This window comes from Callionymus lyra, chromosome 2, assembly GCF_982586985.1.
Source record: "Callionymus lyra chromosome 2, fCalLyr1.hap1.1, whole genome shotgun sequence".
Taxonomy (NCBI): domain Eukaryota; kingdom Metazoa; phylum Chordata; class Actinopteri; order Syngnathiformes; family Callionymidae; genus Callionymus; species Callionymus lyra.
Window position 1 is genome coordinate 40,617,860 of NC_141819.1, and position 19,041 is coordinate 40,636,900.

General features: G+C 40.3%; 1 protein-coding gene across 1 annotated transcript; it reads right to left on the minus strand.

Annotated features, from left to right (window-relative positions):
* Positions 1-630: 630 nt before the first annotated feature.
* On the minus strand, positions 631-18,849 carry LOC148087025 (protein-glutamine gamma-glutamyltransferase K-like). The gene is made up of 14 exons (XM_087785230.1): positions 18,770-18,849; positions 11,545-11,792; positions 10,231-10,422; positions 7,427-7,678; positions 6,096-6,214; positions 5,917-6,024; positions 4,929-5,106; positions 4,725-4,863; positions 4,424-4,616; positions 2,845-2,998; positions 2,482-2,766; positions 1,300-1,460; positions 1,102-1,238; positions 631-996 (listed from the first exon to the last, which is right to left on the minus strand). The coding sequence occupies exons 2-14, from the start codon at positions 11,789-11,791 to the stop codon at positions 834-836; spliced, it is 2,328 nt and encodes a 775-aa protein (XP_087641356.1). The 5' UTR covers position 11,792; positions 18,770-18,849; the 3' UTR covers positions 631-833.
* Positions 18,850-19,041: the final 192 nt, after the last annotated feature.

A 19,041-nucleotide genomic window follows, 5' to 3' on the forward strand; every position in this document is an offset into this window, starting at 1 on the left:
ACATCATTTTAAAGCTGATGGTGCCACCTACTGACCTCTAGACAACAATACATGCTTCATGAAGCTTCATCAGCCCATCACTAGATATACAGTATGTATTTCCAATTTTAAGATGGCACTGTCCTACTCTCTCAGTACCTTATACAACCTCTGGGTTATCAGTCGTTGTACATATAAGATGGTTAAGGAATAAAGATCATCCTATAAAATGTTATTATTCATAAAGATTTGTTTATGTAATTAGGATTAGTAATTGGGTTAAAGAGAGCTTCATTAAAATGATGCTGATGCTTATGATGTATCATGATACAGTGTTTTCCTTTTGAAAGGCCACTAGAGATTCATAATCTTTGACGTATTCAATGAAACCTGGTTTAAACTTAGAGTAACATCTAGTGGTCTTTCTAAATAAAGACACTGTATCATGATACCTCATCAGCTGTTTCATGAAGCCTCATCAACACATCTATAGTTAAGATGGAACAGATTTTGTTTATGTCAATTGAGACATATGTGTTAATAAACATTTTTTTAAAAAACCCTCCCTGCTAGTTGAATATCAGAACCCTGGTCTAGATTATCGATTATGAAATTTTAATTATGAAGTTTCTTTGAGACACGGAGAACATTTATCATACATTGCATTTAATAAATACAAATGATCTGGAACATTATTTACAGAATAATATGTGAGTTAAAAATATATATAAAATAACACATTTGGTTGAACGTGAAGGAAAATAAACCTTCCACATCATCATCACGAGGCAGCACAGTAGCTGTGTAGATGCGGAGGCCAGCCAGTGGTGAAATGGAATATTGGAGGGTTGGAATCAGGAAGTGGCTCCGTCGCTGCTCTCCTGCACGACGATGTCAGCCACACCGTGAACCTGCGTGAGCTGCCTGCAGTTCAATGAAGCCAGTAATTTCCTCGGTCCGGGCAGGGAGGGGACAAAGTGCTCGGTCAGACTGGTGGTGACACGACTGCCAATATCTCTGAGAGCAGGACAGGAAATGACAGCGCCACTCGTAAATGAGAAATATTGACAAGGCAGCTGCGGTAAAACCAGAGCATGATACGAGAGCACTTGTTTCCCTTACCCATAATTAATCTTGCGAGCCGGTAGGAGGCCCAGTCCCTCCACGTGGAATATCACAGATTTCAACACTCGAGGGAGGGGATTGGTGAAGGAAATCTCCACGGTCATCTTCTCCCCGACCACTGCCTTGCCGATGGGCTGGGAGCGATAACAGGGTCAGACGATATTGCAGTGAAGAGTAATGAGGCGTTGAAGCTACCTTGATGGTGAGGTTGGGAGTCCTGAGTCTGAAGCTGAACTGCGTGGCGAGGACTTGTTGCGTCTCTTTGACTCGGCCGGACAAAGTCAGCATCAGCGCCGCCTGGTCCACGAGCTGGTCTTTGTAGTCCTTGTACGGGAGCGTCCACTCCAGGACCTTCTCTGCAGGTGTGAATGACAGTAGGAATCAGTCTACAGACCTGTCCTACATCAACACAACACTAATATATCATTTCGTTTTTTAAATCGCATCCCATATAGCGCACTTTTCCGAGTACACTGGTTTAAGGTAGCGCACGGATAAAGAGATAGTACTGTCTCAAATCAAACACTCGCTACACACTTACAGGAAATAACTCGACAGCTTCTTCTTCTACTACTTTTTTAACGCTGATCGAGACCGGCCGTTGAAACACTATCAACGACACTTGACAGCACTTTTCAAAAATTGAATCAAGTTATTAAGTTGTGTTTCATTGTGTTATTATTGTTGTTTTGTGGTAAATATTAGTGTTTTCTTGAGACATTCACGCCCGTTATCTGCTCCGAAGACGCGCATTCAACGTCAGTGACGTAGCTTCCTTTTAGCGTCTTCTACGTCACTAAGATGGCGGTTGTTAAGGGTGGAAAGTGAAAGTCACTTTTCTTGCCAATTGAGTGCACCAATTTAGTGCTCATTGCGCACTTCCTTTTTTTGTATATAAAAAAGTGTAAAGTTAAAGAGAAAAGTAACTCATTTTCTACTCTCCCTCAACAGACTAAGGGTTGGTGGAAGAGTAACCCATGATTGAAATGTAAATTTGTGTGAACTATCCCTTTAAGGAATTTCTAAACTGAATGTTAAACTTCCTAGCTACAGTAAGTTAGATGAGAACACACATTAATACCTCAAATTTACCACCCTGTAACACTGTTTTGTACATTAGTATATGTTCAAATAATTAATAAAACCTACATTTTATGATAGGAAGTTAAGGACACTTCTAGAGCAGGAAACCATTAAATATTTAGAAATAAAGTTGTCTGATATGTGTAAAATGGAGTATATCTTGTCAGATATGGGGTGGTAAAGATAATACCATACTCTAAAACTGGGTCAGACAAGTGGATAATATTAATGGGAATTCATGCCTGAGGTGGGAAACATTTTTTTGTGGTCACAAGTGAGAAAATGACTTCTAACCTTTGCTGGGCATTAACACCAGGTCCGTGTTGTCCTTCCTGACCGTGGCCTTCTGGACGCCGGTGTAGTACATGACAGCAACCTGACTGTGCAGTGTGATGTTTCGTTCCTCCGTGCTGCTGTTTTGCAACTTTATGATCAACTCTGCATCCTTCCCCATTTGCGCAGCATCGCCATCCATGGTCACCTCCATGGTTACGTCCTCTGCGGTGGGCGGAGAGTACGCCTCGGCTTTTGTTCCGTAGCGGCAGGCCGTCTCCACTGCAATGCGCTCCTGTTCCGTACCTGAAGCGGTTGAATATAATATGAAAAGTGGTGTTGACAGATTATTTGGTCTGATGCGCCCGTTTCACTCAGGAATACCTTCGGGGTGTTTGTAAATATCAGTGATATCGTGCCGCTCCTCTGATCCTACCGCCTTGGTGCTGATTAAGTGACCCATGATCTTTTTTTCACTGTGGATTTGACTGAAGGTTCCGTCTTTATTCCTCTGCCAGTAGATTTTGTCACTGTTCACCTAGAAGACCCAGTAACAGCAGGAGGGAGGGAAGCGGAAAACAGATGGAAAGCGTCACACATCTTTTGATCGATGCCATATGGCTTATTATTAAAACAAAACAAATATCATTCGTCAACATGAGGGTCACAAAGTTTAGGAGGAGGAAGAAAAATCTCATTCGGATGATGCTTGAAATCAACAGCATTAAATCATTAGAATAGTTTTCAATAAGTGCTCTTGATATTGATGGGAATAAACTCCAGAAACGTTCTGTCTTGGATATGCTCATGGAAAAAAGGAATGGGACACAAGAACATTTATAAGTCAAAAGGTAAAGCACTTGTACATCCCTGCCCTCAACTATAGTCACTAGTTGATAGTCAGTACGCAGCGGTGGATAGTGACAGAAAGATCAAGATCACGGAAATTATCTTCCCCACATAGTTTCTGGCCTCTCCCTAACACCCAGGAGAGACTCGGAGTATAGCCACTGCTCCTTTGTTTTGAGAGGTGGCTGATTGAGCTTTTTCTGGTCTTGGTTAGGGTTCTACAGTCTTGGATTGGACCGACATAGCGGTCCCAAAGTAAGCAACGCCCAGTGATACAAAATTAAAATATGGATCTGCATTTTATTATCTACAGGGTCAACACCTGGGTCATTATTTGGGTCAACACCTGGGTCAACAATGGCAATGATCAAACACGTTTATTTGGTAGCAACTATTGATGGTTTGATGAGGCTTCATGTTGAGGTATCATGATACAGTGGCTTTGGTTTTGATCTACTAAGTCAAACAAATCTGGCACCATTTTTCAAACTGAGAGTGACATATTGTGGTCTTTCAAAATGAAGACACTGTATCATGATACATCAACAGCTGTTTCATGAAGCCTCATCAACCCATTACTAGTAGAAAAACTCTACGGGCTTGATAGTGAATCGGTTTTGCCTGAGGTGGTTTCAAAAGTCTAGACTCTAGAGAAGATAAATTTCAGGAGTCAATAGTTGTCATAGCAAAATCAAGGGTTGGATCGTCCTTAGATAATGATTACAAGTGAGTAGTATTTTTGTTGTGGATCAATATACAGGAAGGAAACTAGAGATTGTGTCTAAAATCTCAGATTTCAGAAAAGTTATTTGCTGACAGTAAAATATAAATCAGTGTAGAATATAAATCTGTAAGCAAGAATTTGGCACTCACAGAATCATTGTGAGGCAGAGATTAAGAAAAATGTGGAAATCAATCTCCTTCATTTGACATTGCAGTCGGAAAGACTGTCCTAAATTTGGATCTCTTGTCAAAAAAAGATGTCCAATGTCTCCCTGATCACATTATTAATTCTCGCTGCTTCATCAGAGAATCCATGCGCAGGCAGATGACCTTCTGAGGAGTCTTTGTTGTGAATCTTGGATGTGAACAAAACCAATAACACGTCATTCACCTCAGCGAACACAAACGGAGTGTCGTGTTTGAGGTAGACATGACCATTGCGTACAGCAGCCACAGACGCTGGCCCACAACAGAAGGTGCCTTGACTGGTCTCTTGAGGCGTAGCATCGATCGCCTGCCAGCCTCCCATGCCTGAAGGCAAATCAGGACGAGACATCCAGCAGTCGTTCCACACGTGGAAATTCCTGCAGGAGAGACACTGAAGGTCAGGCTCACTAAACTGGAGAGTGATGAATGTCACATCAGGTGAGGACAGCATAAACAGGCGCAGTGCATCAGAACCAAACACACACCAGACGGAGTCGGTATTCAGATGAGTCAAAGGCTCCAGATCCTCATCTAGATACACGTCCGTCGTCAACGACACGTCTGTGTCGTGAGCCGAGTTGAAGTTGGTCACGGTGCGACCCGGGATCCCCAAACATCGCAGGACTGTGGAGAAGAATCAGCAGTGAGTCATCATTGGAACGCATCAGGCCTCAGGGTGAGTCGCTTACCTGTGGTGACCACCCCGGCAAAGACCCAGCACTGGCCGTACTTGACGGGCGCGCCATTGTTTTTATGGTACTCCTGTAGGATCTCAACACTTCCGCTCCAAACGGTAGGGCTGGTCCCGTCGGAGTAGTCTCCTGACCAGCTTCCTTCGACGACTCCCTGGTCGTCAGGGGAGTTGATCTGCATTACAAATCAGAGGTTTTAGTCGATCTTCACGCAGCAGTACACTCATCATCACTGATACACAAGATAAAAAAAAAGACATCCATATATTACCACTGCCAAGGATCATGCATCAGTCGCTCTCATAGAAAAACTTTTCTTTTTCTAACATTCATTATATATTGTTCTTTTTTATTATTTATTTCAGAGCATTTTAAATGTTGTGCAGAAGATGTTCAAATAAAAATAAATGTTTTGGACAGGGTTAATATCGATTCAATATAGAACCTATTGAGAAGAAAATAAAAATAAAAAAAATCCTTATTTCAATTAAAAATTTAGAAAAGTTTTCATATCTTAACAATTATTCTGATGGCACTGATATACTTTAACAGTTTGTTTGTACCTCTTTATTTCAATTGTGTTTCTATTGCTGTGTGATTTGTCGGTCCAAGCGTCCACAGACTCATGTTTGGTCTGCTCTAATTCCGGATGACAAAGATATGAGGATACATACAGTGTGTAGACATGACGCTGCACTCTATTTTTGTGTGGCAAATCGATTCATTTCCTGTTTATTAATGCTTCTAGACATTATGTCCGGAGCACATTTCTCACCAGCTCACAACCGGATCACGAGAGTAACGTGATACGAATGAACATTTTCTGCTGGATTTCAAGCTCTTCTGCAAACTCAGGACATCCAAACTGCTTAGACAGCTCTTATTTTTGACTTTGAAAAGGGCATAACCATGAGTTGATTATATAAAATAACTTGTTCAATTTGACTATCTGGAGGGTCATTCCTGTATCAAACTGTCTGCTCACCATGGCCGACACGATTCGCACCACATTCACAGGGTTCCCCCACCCGGACGGAGGGGTTCCACTCTTCTCCAGGACAAAGAGACAGGCGGCAAGAATCCCCTCGTCAAACTGCAGGAAGATCATCAAACAGGTTTGTGGTCAGAGTGTGCTTCACTACAGCAGACAGGCCTCGGACCCACCTGACCGTAGTTCCACGATCTCACTCCGATCTGGTTCTCTGTGCCGTAGTAGATACGGCCAACCTCGTTCATGACGTACTCCTGTCGCTGCTCTTCGGAATCCAGGAACACTGCATCTTCTGCAAATCGGAGTCCAAGTCCATTAAGAATATATCGAGGTGAAGGTTTGTGGCAGTGCACTATGGGAACTATATTTATCTTTCGTATTGTACAGACTGATCTCAAATACATTATACCACCCTGTCTGTATGGACCTATAAGATATAATGCATTCATGTATAACCTTGAAAATGTTCAGCAATTTATTGTTAGTAAAATTCAAGGTTTGTTATTCAATTGGAGACCAGAATTTGTATACAAATTTTCAAAATAATGGAATAGTAAGAGTTATTGCGTGGAGATTTTTATTTTCTTTGGTACTTGTGCGGTGTCTGGGTCAACCAGGTCGTTCAACTTGACCCAGAGGCAACACAAGTGATACCTTAAACACATTTGTGTTCGGGCCACCAGATCACCTTCACCCTGAGATAACACAAGATGATCATATATTATTTAATTATAGTTATTTTATAGTTTCGTTAATAGAGTGTGCATTAACTAGAATCATTCAATTTACAATGAACACGCAAATATTCACAGTATCCTCCACAGATGAAGTAGAAGTGAAATCCCACAAGATTAAAGCAATGACTGAGGATGAGAGGATACAGTCGACTCCACGTCTTTTAAAGATGATGTTTGGACATATTTTGGTTTAAAAAACAAATGAAAGCAGTTATGACTTTGTCAAGATTCATGTGTGTCTGTAAATTCTGCAACACCAGAGTCAAGTACTTGACAATACTACAAATATACTGTATCCTTGTTTCTAAAGTATCGTAATAGATGAGAAAATATCGTATAGTTGCCCCTATATTATGATACCTATCGTATCAAAAGTTTCTTGCCAATACTCACCCCCACTATATATTACAGGGTGGTAAGGATCAGCTAAAAAAAACCCTGTATAACTCATTGCCTACTTAAGACCTTAGCTCTTGCACTGTTTGTGAGATGTTATCTACTTTATGTCAATAAAAAAAAAATTTTTGAATCAAGAATATTTTACAGGAATAACACATGATTATTATCCCTACTTATTTGTATTTATGTATTACATTTTCAGACAAAGAATACAGTAACTATTGATTCATTAACGAATATTTTGATTATATGACTTGAAATCATTCGTAAAATTAATTGTCAAACTCAAATGATATTAAATTAAATATATTTAGTAAATAACGATATATCTTTCACTTCAATTAGACAGAGTCAGCTCCAGTGTTTACCTTCACACCAGGGGTTGAACAGCAGGTAAAGGTCATTGTCGGGGTTGTGAGAGGAAAGAGCTTGACCTTTTGGACAGCAAGTCTCCACCTGGAGTTGATATCGTCCGACGACCGCTGTGGCCGGAGAGTTGACGGAGAGTTTGAGCCTCTGACCGTCTTCCTCCACCACTGCCGCCTCCCACCTGCCATCCTCCAGACAGTCCACCAGGGGGATGATGACGTGGGTCCCCTTGGACACGGAGGGCAGCGCACCTGAGGACAGGTGAGACTCGAGTCACACTTTAAAAACATGACACGTCAGGTTCACGGCAGCAACACCACCAGCAACCTGAGTCTTTCATCACTCGGTTCTGAATGATGCCACACCTGCATTCTTGTTGGTGTCGTCATGGCAACAGTCGTGTAAACATAAACTGAGTCACAGAGAGAATTAATTTAACCATTTAGTGTCAGTTAACACGGAATACATGTTTGTGACTATTAAACCGGCTAAATAACCATAACATTTATTAGCAATAATGAATCATTTAGTTCAAACAAAAATATAAAGGATATTTTGCGTTGATCTCCTTTAAATTTTTGCTTCTAATAGAGATGTTTGTATCATTAAAAACCCAAAAATGTGTTTATGTAAGCAAAACAGATAAAATGTCATGAAAATAACTGGTTTTAATCTTATTTGTTTGTTTTGTTTTAACGACTTACAAAAAAAATCATTTCATTCCAAAACATAATTTGTGATTTGAAAAAGTGTTAAAAAATGTGTACCTTTTAATTCATCTCTATAATATATTCCTAGCATTTGATGTTAAAGGGTGTACTTTACCCAAAATTAAATTGTAGAATATTCAGTGTAGACAGCAGACTGTGTTAGCTCTGTATTGCAAGTATTCTTTAAACTTCTACTACAAACAAGCTTAAAATATAGACTTATTCAGGTTTTTCAGAAACAATTATTCTTGTGAAGACTTCAATACAAGATGGACATTAGTGAAGAGCATCACAGAGGTATTTGGATGTTCATCATGTTGGAGGAAGATGAAGACAAATAAAATCTCTAAAAAGAAACCGATCCCTCTGGTAATAAACCCATCCCTTTGTCGACATGAGGGTGAGCAGACAATGAGTGAAGTTTGAATACAGGGTGAACTATCACTTTAAATGTATTCATGGAGGTCACATCTACAAATCAACAAACAAACAGGACTCGCGCTCAGACAGATGGATTTTCTTTTAAGAGTTCTTGACCGTTGTGTGGGCGTGTCAGTGTCCAGATTTGATTGACAGTTCCTCACAGGAAAGCAAGAGCGTAAACAAACATGCTGCTCCTCACATGTCAAGGACGGACTTCTGTATTTTAGCTCCATCACAAAAGGTTATTCTCTCAACCGTGGCAGCCGGTCGGTTCGTCCGTCTGCCGGACAAGGACGTCTATATTTGATGCTTAAATGAGACCTGAAGGTGAAGACGTTATATAAATAACATATATAAATAATAACTTCATTGAAGTACATTTATTACTTCACTAATAAGGTTGTGTTGTTGTTTGTCAAGCTGCCTAAAACATGTCTTTATGAGGTTTATTTATTTGTTGATAAGAATTTATTTATTTAGCTTTTCAAGTAAAATACGCAACACTTTTAGATTTCCATTTTCAGTAATCTCCCAATAAAATACAGATTTCAGTTGTATTTGTTTGAAAAAATTAACATTTCATTTTCATGTTGCTTTAAATATACACACTTTCACATGAAAATCCGTCCATACTAGCTACTGCAACAGAACTTTTGAGCGGGACAATGGTATCGCCAGGGTCAGAGGAGGAACAAATCGGAGTTTCATCATATATACGCCATGGCTGGTAACTTTTTCCATCTTTAGTGGTTGTTTGTTGATCAAACACACGTCTCTTTTCATAAAAGAAAGAACTAATCAAATATTGTGTTTTCTCCATAAGAACCAGTGGAGGGTAAAATTCCCATCCCTGACATGGAAGTGAGCTTCTCTGTAAAAGACACTGTAATTATTGTCTTCAAGCTCCACTTGTTTTCAGCATGCCGCCGAAAATTGCAGGAATGTCAGCGGTCCTGTCCATCGTGTCACTTTCAACACAATAAGGTTAAGAGAATAAGAAAATGGGTAATCAGGTGGATGCCTGCATACGGTTAGTTTGGGGCAGGGGGGCACCAGTGTTGGGGAATTGTCTGGAGACGGGATTTTTTTTTTTGTGACAGCAGCTCCATCCAAAGACCGCTTCTAGTGAAGCATAGCAACGGGAGCTGTTACCATAGCAATAGTAACCAAAAAGAAGAAAACCAGCCTCTCTTTAGGTTCTTCCTCCTTACATTTCCATAGATGCTGCAAACAAACGGAACTAAAATGACACGAGCTGCCGGATAAATTCTCTGAAATTAAAACTTCCTGCGAGAGCTTTCCACCCACTGCTTTAGAACCCGTCATCTCGCTGTCACTGGTGAGGAGGAGAAGTGTAATTATGATAAGCAGCGCAGCACATCGCAGGTCTTGGAGGGTCGGGCGGCGTGTGATCCGAGGTTAGCTAGGTTGGAATGCATCCATCCTGTTACTCTGCTGGCACTCGAGCCATGGAGGTCGACCACGAGGGAGATACGTGGAATTAGCATTCACACACACACGGCTTATTTGATGTGAAAGGTTTTCTATCTCCACTATATTAAAGTCATTTTCCAGATATGGAATACTCACTAATCAAATCATGGCGGGACAGATTCTGACGCCGCTGTTTTGTAAACACCCCGCCGTTCTTGCCAAGGACTCGGACTAACCTGATTTGAGTTCAAGGTGGAGTTTGTCGGTGTTGCTGTTGAAGGCTCGAGACAAAGTGATCCACATCAAGAAACTCTGCCCTCTGCGGATGATGAAGTCGTCACTTTGATAGAGATGGGTGTGGTGCTCCGCCCGGTTCTGACCCGATTTGATCTTCATCAGGTCTATAGATTTCACCCAGAGCAAGAGTTCTGAAGAGACACGTCAAGTTGTCTTTTTTAAAATCAGTGTCAACTAGTGATGTGTTGATGAGGCTTCATGAAACAATGTCTTAATTTTCTTCAAATTCTTAAGTGCAACTTTGATATGTAGTATTACTTCTCGAGGAAACGGAGTATTTATCTTTGGAAAACTGAAAGGCACGTATGATTACTTTGCAAGGTTCAGTAGTATTATTACGCTTTGAGGCTCTGAAGTTTTACTCTGTGAAGCTCTGAACTATAATTCCGGGAGGTAGTGTAACCTCTGGAGTATTAATTTGCAAGGATTTGTTATAACACTACGCAAGGATCCATAGTATTACTCAATGAGGCTCCGTAGTAATACTCACTCTGTATTATTACTCAGAAAATATTAGTAGTATTACTCAATGAAAAGTTGTAGTTTTACTCTGTGAGGCTTCATAGTATTACTCCATGATCGCCGCAGTATAACTCCAATAGTTTCTGTTATATTACTTTGCAAGGGTCCGAAATATTACTCTGCAAGGATCCATAGTATTACTCAGCAAGGCTCCCTAGTAATGCTTCATGGGGCTCTGTATAAATACCCCACTGATATTTAGTATTACTACGCAAGGCTCTGAGGTAATACTCCACAAGGATCCTTGATATTACTCTGAGAGGCACCGTTGCCAGAATCCTCGGGGAGTAATACTGAGTAATCATAATAGGTACTGTGTTTCAACATAAGTATGTGTATAAGGACCCAAAATGGAACCTATTAAGAGATATGCTTACGAAGTGGATTTCAAACCCAAGGCTATCAGTCACACTGTTGAATTAGGAACAGAGCAGCTGCAAGAGATAAAAGGATCAGTGACACGGAAGTGGAGGAAGGAATAACACGGTTTATAATGTAGTGCACATTATAGTTGAAAAAATGCAGTAAATCAATGAAAACTGTCTTAATTTTTAAACGCTATTTAGTGGTCTTTAAAAATGAAGACACCATATCATGATACCTCATCAAAACTTTCGTGAAGCCTCGTCAACACATCAGTATTAAGAGTTGCATATGGTATTTATTTCTGTCTGTTTCTGTGTCCTGATTTGTAAATAATTGAACTTCTGAAAGTGACTCAACACCAATACCATTGAGCTCGTTATCGTCCTTGAGAACGTCATCGGTGACCAGAGTGTCTGTGACGTCGTCGTCCGTCTCCGGGCAGCAGCACGGACACGCTTTCCTCAGCCACCGCCTGCACGCGTTTTCCTCCTTGACCTTTTCTTCGGGTTTTGATTTTCCATTTTCCTCCTCCTCTTCCCCAAAATCCAGAGTGACCATTGGAAAGCGACCCGTCGCTGACCTGTCTCTGATTGACCGTGTCTCCACTGGCATCCTGAGAAGAGAAAAATAAAAAATTGAGAAAGAGTTTTCTGAAACACACAGAGTGACGAATCCCTGATCCATGATGATGAGACTTCCTTCTGTCAACGATTCAGGCTGAGATTGATGGAGTAATCACGCAGCTGAAGTCATGGAGGACCTGGTTAAGAAAGAGCTGAGCTAAAAGATAAAGCTCTGTCGCTTTAGAACAGTAGCAACAGATTATAAATCAGTGCCGATTCGGCGTCCCAAAGCTCACTGGAAATATTACGAATAATCTTCAGCTTATCTTTCATGATAATGAGCAGCAAACATCTGGGCTCAGGCAGCAGGGGAAACAATATTTCTTCAAACTAGAGCTTCAATCAATCACAACTTTACTGATGGAGTGTGTAGCAGAGGACACACAAAAGAAGTATAACGTTGGTCCCCAAACCCCAGTCCGGGGACCAGTGCTGACCCATGAGACATTTGTTACAGAAAAAATCATTTATTTGTCTTCCTGTCTATTGATTATTACTGTCTGAGAGGTGATTTGTTTGGATGGTATTTTCTCTGAAGTTACATTAGTCTGTGAATCTTGATTCATCAAGATGCTGTTTTCAGTCAAATTTACTAAAAAAAAACCTTGTTGTCTTCTTGCTTGTTCTGCAAACTTTCAGTGTTTAAGCTAAATGTCCATCTTTCATGACCTTTTTTGATAGATAAAACGATTAGATGGAAAAACTATGATACCATCCGGACAAAGGCCTATCTAAGGATGACTCATACATGGTGAGACGTCCAACTAAGAGGAGTACCTGGTGCAGACCCAGGAAACTGATCAAATTAAACCAAACTGTTCAATTGTTAAAAGTAAAGATAAGCTTAGCCCCAGATATTTGGAGGCTGGACAGTTTGTGTTGATGAAGCTTCATGAAACAGTTGATGAGGTATCATGATACAGTGTCTTCATTTTGAAAAACCACTAGAGGTCACTCTCAGTTTGATAATGATGCCAGGTTTTATTGGATTAGTAGATAAGAGACAAAACTGAGAGTGACATCTAGTGGTCTTTCAAAATGACGACACTGTATCATGATACCTCATCAACTGTTTCATGAAGCCTCATCTATTCACCACTACTGAACCGTAAGTTAAACATGAAGGTCACGCTGACTCGGTCACCTGTTCATGCTGAGAAAAAAACGTAATACAATTTTAGAAACGAAAGAGACACCCACCAATACCCGGGCAGAATTTTACAGGAGACTCTAGGACATTACCATGGTCTCCGTTTTTATTTTATTTTGTATCATTAACCGGTGGATGTGAAAAAACCAACATCATTTTATTTGTGAAACTTTTTAATTGTCTCACTAGCATTAAGCAATTCATGAAGACGCAGAAAAAATATCCATTAAGTGTTGTTCCTAAACTTTTGAGTAAGCGATTGAAAGAATCCCTTTATTGACTTAAATATGTCATTGTCATGTCCTTTATCCTTGTTAGGTGCAAATGTCTTACGCGTGAATGCAAATGAACTTGATTGTTTGGCCCGTTACTTCATCGTATCATAGCTCCTCTTGTTATCACACAAAAATTATCCACTTCTGCTTCTGCAAGCCGTCAGATGAAGTCACCTGATCAGGCCTGACAGTCCCATTACCGATCCCGCCTGGACAACATCTTTAATTGCTTGAGTTATTACCTCTGCTGCTCAAACTCAAGCGCAGCAACAACAATTCAGCCACAGGTTTGTTTCCCGCTCACGACCTCTGACAGGTAATTTTGGACGGACAGATAGGTAGATGGGAAAGCTGGACTTTCCATCTGTGGTTCGAAAGATTGACCTTCTGCTCAGGAGAATATTGCACGGCACGGTGCTGTTGAGAAGCAGGAAGTGACACGTTGACATCATTAGGAAACATCTGCGGTGAATTCACTGTGACTGAATAAGATCTGACAAACGTGTAGGAAGTACACTGCAGCACGGAGGCTGAGCCTCAGTCTGATGGCAAAATACAAGAAGGTTTCAGGGAAATTTGAGAAAACGTTGATAAGAATATTGGATGTTTCAGACTTCATCTGGCTTTTTTACTTCACAGGGTTAAATGGGGACACCAGGGTAAGGCAGCCAATCATTATACGGCAAATACAGCAAAGGAAACTGTTCCCTTTCATAAACAGTTGGGACAGGCTATATTTGAACTCACAACCCTAATCACAATTTTGAAAGACCACTGGATGTCACTCTCTGATGCATAATGTTTGGCTATGGTCTACTTATTGAGTTGGATTGACATCTAGTCCATCTGTCATTTCATCAATATATGTGAATAGAAAAAAGTAACATATGTATATTTTATTTCAACTGGAGAATTTCCATTTTGTTCTTTTGATGGAAATACAATCATGTATTCAGTGAAATGGTGGTTAGATTGCTGGTGGTTGATTACATTTCCTATTTCAGAATGAATCACAATTTCAAAAAATGTTTTGTTGTTTATCAAAATGCAATATCCATCTGCCATTTCATTCTTAGAGGCTCAAACCATGTGTTTGAAGGTTGAATTAAAGTGAATTATTGACACAGATTGTGGATTATCATGGATCATCACAAAGATTACATACTTTTCTTTGCTTTTACTTTGTTTTATATGTCAATTTGAAAACGACATTTACATTCACAAGCTGTGGTCTGTGTGAAATGACATGGTGAGGCTTAGGTTTGACATGAGCATCACAATAAATAGATTGACAACAAAGTCCACCAAACCAGATGGAAGCCTTTGTGTGTCGCTAATAAACCTGCCTCAAAAATGATTCTCCCGTTGTATCACATATGTTCTCGGTTGTCTCTGTTTGATGTCAATTATGTTCCTTCTCAGAACTCACACAGTTGTTTGACGTCGACTAAACTAACATCACGCTAATCAGTCGACTAACTGACAAACACACAAACAAACCCGCAAACAAACACGCACGCACAATCACACAGACAGGCACACATATCTAACAGACGGACAAATACACAAACACACACATACATACAATCACAAACAGACACACAACTGGAACGCAACCACACATTTAACCACAAAAAGACAAATAAACAAACATAGACACAACTACACACAAACCTAAGAAGATAAAAAATGCATAAGTTGACTTGATTTGGGTTTGATTCCAACAGACGACAGGTTCCCAGCTGTGTTTGCCATCAACCGGACGCTTTTTCATTTTAGTCATCTTTAGATTAATCCACAATTTCCGCATTTATCTGCTGTAATAAAACTGCTCGTACTTTGAAACCCAACTATTGAATCACACGAGCCAGTTCATCTGAACTAATCTGCAGTTGTGCACGACTGGCAGCTCAAGAAGAGAGTGGAGTGTTTAATAGCGGCACTCGTTGTTCCTGAAACAGGGCTCCCTGAAAACGAATAACCTCTCCCTTCACTGAGTGTCTACCATCCATCATTACTAGATTCCAAACACAAGACTGTGTTCACCCCTTTCATTATTTTATGATTTCTTTGATAATTTAATGATGACCTGTTGATGGACAGATGCTAAAGAAAGTCATCACTACTTTTCTCTCACCAGGTGACTTCGAGGTGCGGGGGCCAAATCTGGCCCACCAAGTCATTTTATGTGGCCCGGTTGATGGTTGATGAATGTTCACGTTGATGTGGTGACCCATAAAGATGCCAGTGTTTAAGATAAGATCAGAAAAGAGAGATGATGGATGTCAAACATACGAGTAAAACTTGTTGACCCTCTACATACCACCTTTAACACAAGCGTTCACCGTGTAGTAGTCTCTCCGGTTAAACTCCCGCAGACTCTTTAATTGCCCCCCCCGGAGGTACGCAACATCTGTCCCGCTCACTTGACATTCCTGCGTCAGCGTCGCAGGTGACTCGCCAGCCTTGGAAGCGACACGCTGACGTCTCATTCATATGAAAATCATGTCGGAAGAGCGAGTCTCTAATAGATCAGAGAGAATTGCGCCTGTGAGCTCAGAGTGAGTCTGCTGATAGACAAGACCACGAACTGATCCGACGTGACTCAGAGGCCCCAGATAAACACACTTTGTGTGTGTGTGTGTGTGTGTGTGTATGTGTGTGTGGGTGTGTGTGTGTGTGTGTGTGTGTGTGTGTGTGTGTGTGTGTCTGTGTGGGTTCGATAATCACTCCACTGGGATGATGCAAGGATCTCTGCAGGTGCTTTCAGGATCAAAGACGGTTAATAAAATGGTTTTTTTTATGTCCATTCACTTGAGCGCAGTCAGTCAGTGTGTGTGGGCTGCGATCCCCGGCGCTCCGATGCTTGCGTTGGCGCTCACTATTGTCTAGTTAGCATGCTAAAAAATGCTAATTATCTCCCCGAAGAGAGCAGCTTCTCGTTCGTGTCGCAGGTGTTCGGTTATCAGCCAAAAACCGCAAGCTGTGAAGATGGTCATGGTGCGGGACTTGGAGACCACCAAATTCATCAGGAGCCACACATCGTAACTTCTTTTTTAATCTTCTTTTTATCGAACGCTAAATTCCCACAAAGCCCCTGCACTTTTGATTGTAGCCAGGAGCTTATTGTAATGAAAGAAACTGTTATGCTCAAGAGTCTTTTTCAGAGGAGCAAGTGAGGCAAGAAGTCCCATCAGAGGGTTTAAAATCAACATGCATTTTCTCCTACAAACCAACACTCTCAGACTGGAGGACGTTTCTAGTGATGTGTTGATGAGGCTTCATGAAACAGTTGATGAGGTATCATGATACAGTATCTTCATTTTAAAAGACCACTAGATGTCACTCTCTGCTTTATAATCTTTGACTCTGATCTACTAATTCAATGAAACCTGGGGTCATATTCAAACTGAGAGTGACATCTAGTGGTTTCCAAAACGTTGACCCGGAGGGATACCACAAACACTTTTGTTTTCATGCCTCCGGGTCACCTTGACCCTGAGTTAACAAAAGGGTTAATAGGACAGATAATGCAACAGCTGTGACAAACCTTATTTATGGTGCCAACAAAACAGTGAACTCCCATGATGCCTTTCTACGCACTGCTCTATTTAATGACAACTGATTGGTCGCTACAATACTGTATTTAAATATAACACATATGTTTCTATGTCAAAAGTGATTGACAGCTGTGATTGGTTGACTGGGCGGAAAAGCATTACGGGAGCTGTTCAGGTCACCGTCACTGAGAGGGTTGTTTAGAGGGAATGCGCCTCAAACTTCAGTTTACAAAATCAAATTATGTTACTGAAATTAATGTTGTTAATCTAAACAAGTTAACAATGCAGTGGTTACTACTTCACTGAGAACAAAACTCTTCTTCTCTCCAAACTGAACATATTTCTGATGCGTAGTCCCTTCATCTGGTCCCGGGTCCGCCCCATGATTTCTTCCCAGCCAGACCAGACACATTATCAAAGCAGGTTGTCAAGTTGGTTCTGCTCCACTAGCCTGAGACCATCACTCCCCTCCACATGCTGTGACATTTTTAGCTCTTTAACTGTAAATCAGCCCTCAAAGAAAATCATCGTCTAATGATGCAGAAATGTCCAAACCTTCTGTCCTGCATGTTGAGCATCCCTACAGGCCCTAATTAGAATCCGATCCAATGAGGCTCGGAAAACAATTGGAAGAATATTCTCCGTCATCACAACCTCGGGTCATTTGAGGCGACCAGTGATAGGAGCGCCCACACACGCCGCTCACTGAGGGCTGATGTAACATGCAGGACCAGAGACATCAAACCTAAACTTCCACCTGAATCACACCGACAACATCTCCTCGGTGGTCCCGCTGATGTAATCCAGGGGGTTAACAACATGCTGTGTTCAGTAGGACTCCAGGATAAATAATCAAATAATGAAATCGCTTCAAATAAATACATTACAACCCATTCAATGAGTAAATAGAAGAAGAATTTTAGAAGAAGGTATTTAAAAATAATTTTTCAAGTTGATAATAATAATAATAATTTGATTAATTATTGTAAATAATATTTTTTAAATGTTGAATACTGAAATAAATGAGATTAATACATGTTTTAGAAAAAGATATTAACCCTGATATATCAGGGTCAAGGTAACCCGAAGGCCGGAAAACAAATGTGTGTGTGGCATCCCTTGACCCAGAGACAACACAAGGGATACCACAAACACATTTGTTTTTATAGGCCTTGACCCTGAGATAACACAGGGGTTAAAAATGTCCGTAAGAAAATAGTTTTAAAAATCTTAAGAAAATAACGGGTCCAACTCGGTTCAAGCCCAAATATAAAAGGGCCACTTACATTAAATATTAAAATAAATACATCTTTAGAATGTGTGGTTGTAAATGTATTCCAGTGCAACAGAAATGTAAATAATACAAAAATACAAATTATATTTTATAAAAGTAAATTTTCTAATAAAGTAAAAGTAAAAAAAAAATTCAGAAGGGATAAAAAGAATAAATAAATAAGGATAATTCATATCCCCTTAAATAAACATCTGATGTATTAGAGTAAATTCATATATCAAACAAGAATCTAAAGAAATAAACAATGTTTAATATGTATTAAAGAAGAGCACTAAAAATCACTGGATGTTCACTGGATGTTTAAAAAAAAAAGGAAAGGGGAGATTTAAAAAACGTTTTTTTAATAGTATCAGGGGTAAAAGGAGGAGTAAATGGGAAAAGAAAGTCAACATTTGAGACTCTCCCTCCAGGAGGGTGCTGATCCACAAGCGTCCCCTCACTCATGACCTCAATCCCCTTCAGGCCACACATGGTCGACCGCAGTCTCTCAACAAAGAACGTTTTTTAAGTGAATTATAAGAAATTTTTCAGAGCATAAACAAGAGTCTTGTACACGTGACTCGGCAGCGGAGGAAGATTCGTCTTCACTAATAAATGTGAACTAAAAATCCATAAAACAACATGACGAGACGTTCATTCTCGATCCATGAATGAATGTTAAGACACACAAAAGTACACAAAGACTCACTCGTTCACTGGTGGAAGAACTCTGAGGAGGAAGAGAAGACAGTCGCACCTTTTTTGTTTCACACTCAATCTGCAAGTTCAGACTTTTAAATACTTCAGACATGTAGGACACGCCTGCCTGTGACTCTGCTGCCCTGGACTAGCAGTGTTGAACCGCGTGCCTTCAGATTTGTGCAGAAATGACACAAAACTGGTATAGTTTTAAAATATAATCTTCTTTTCTCTTGGATATAATAATCAAACTTATCAAAATTTCACACATTTTAGTTGAAT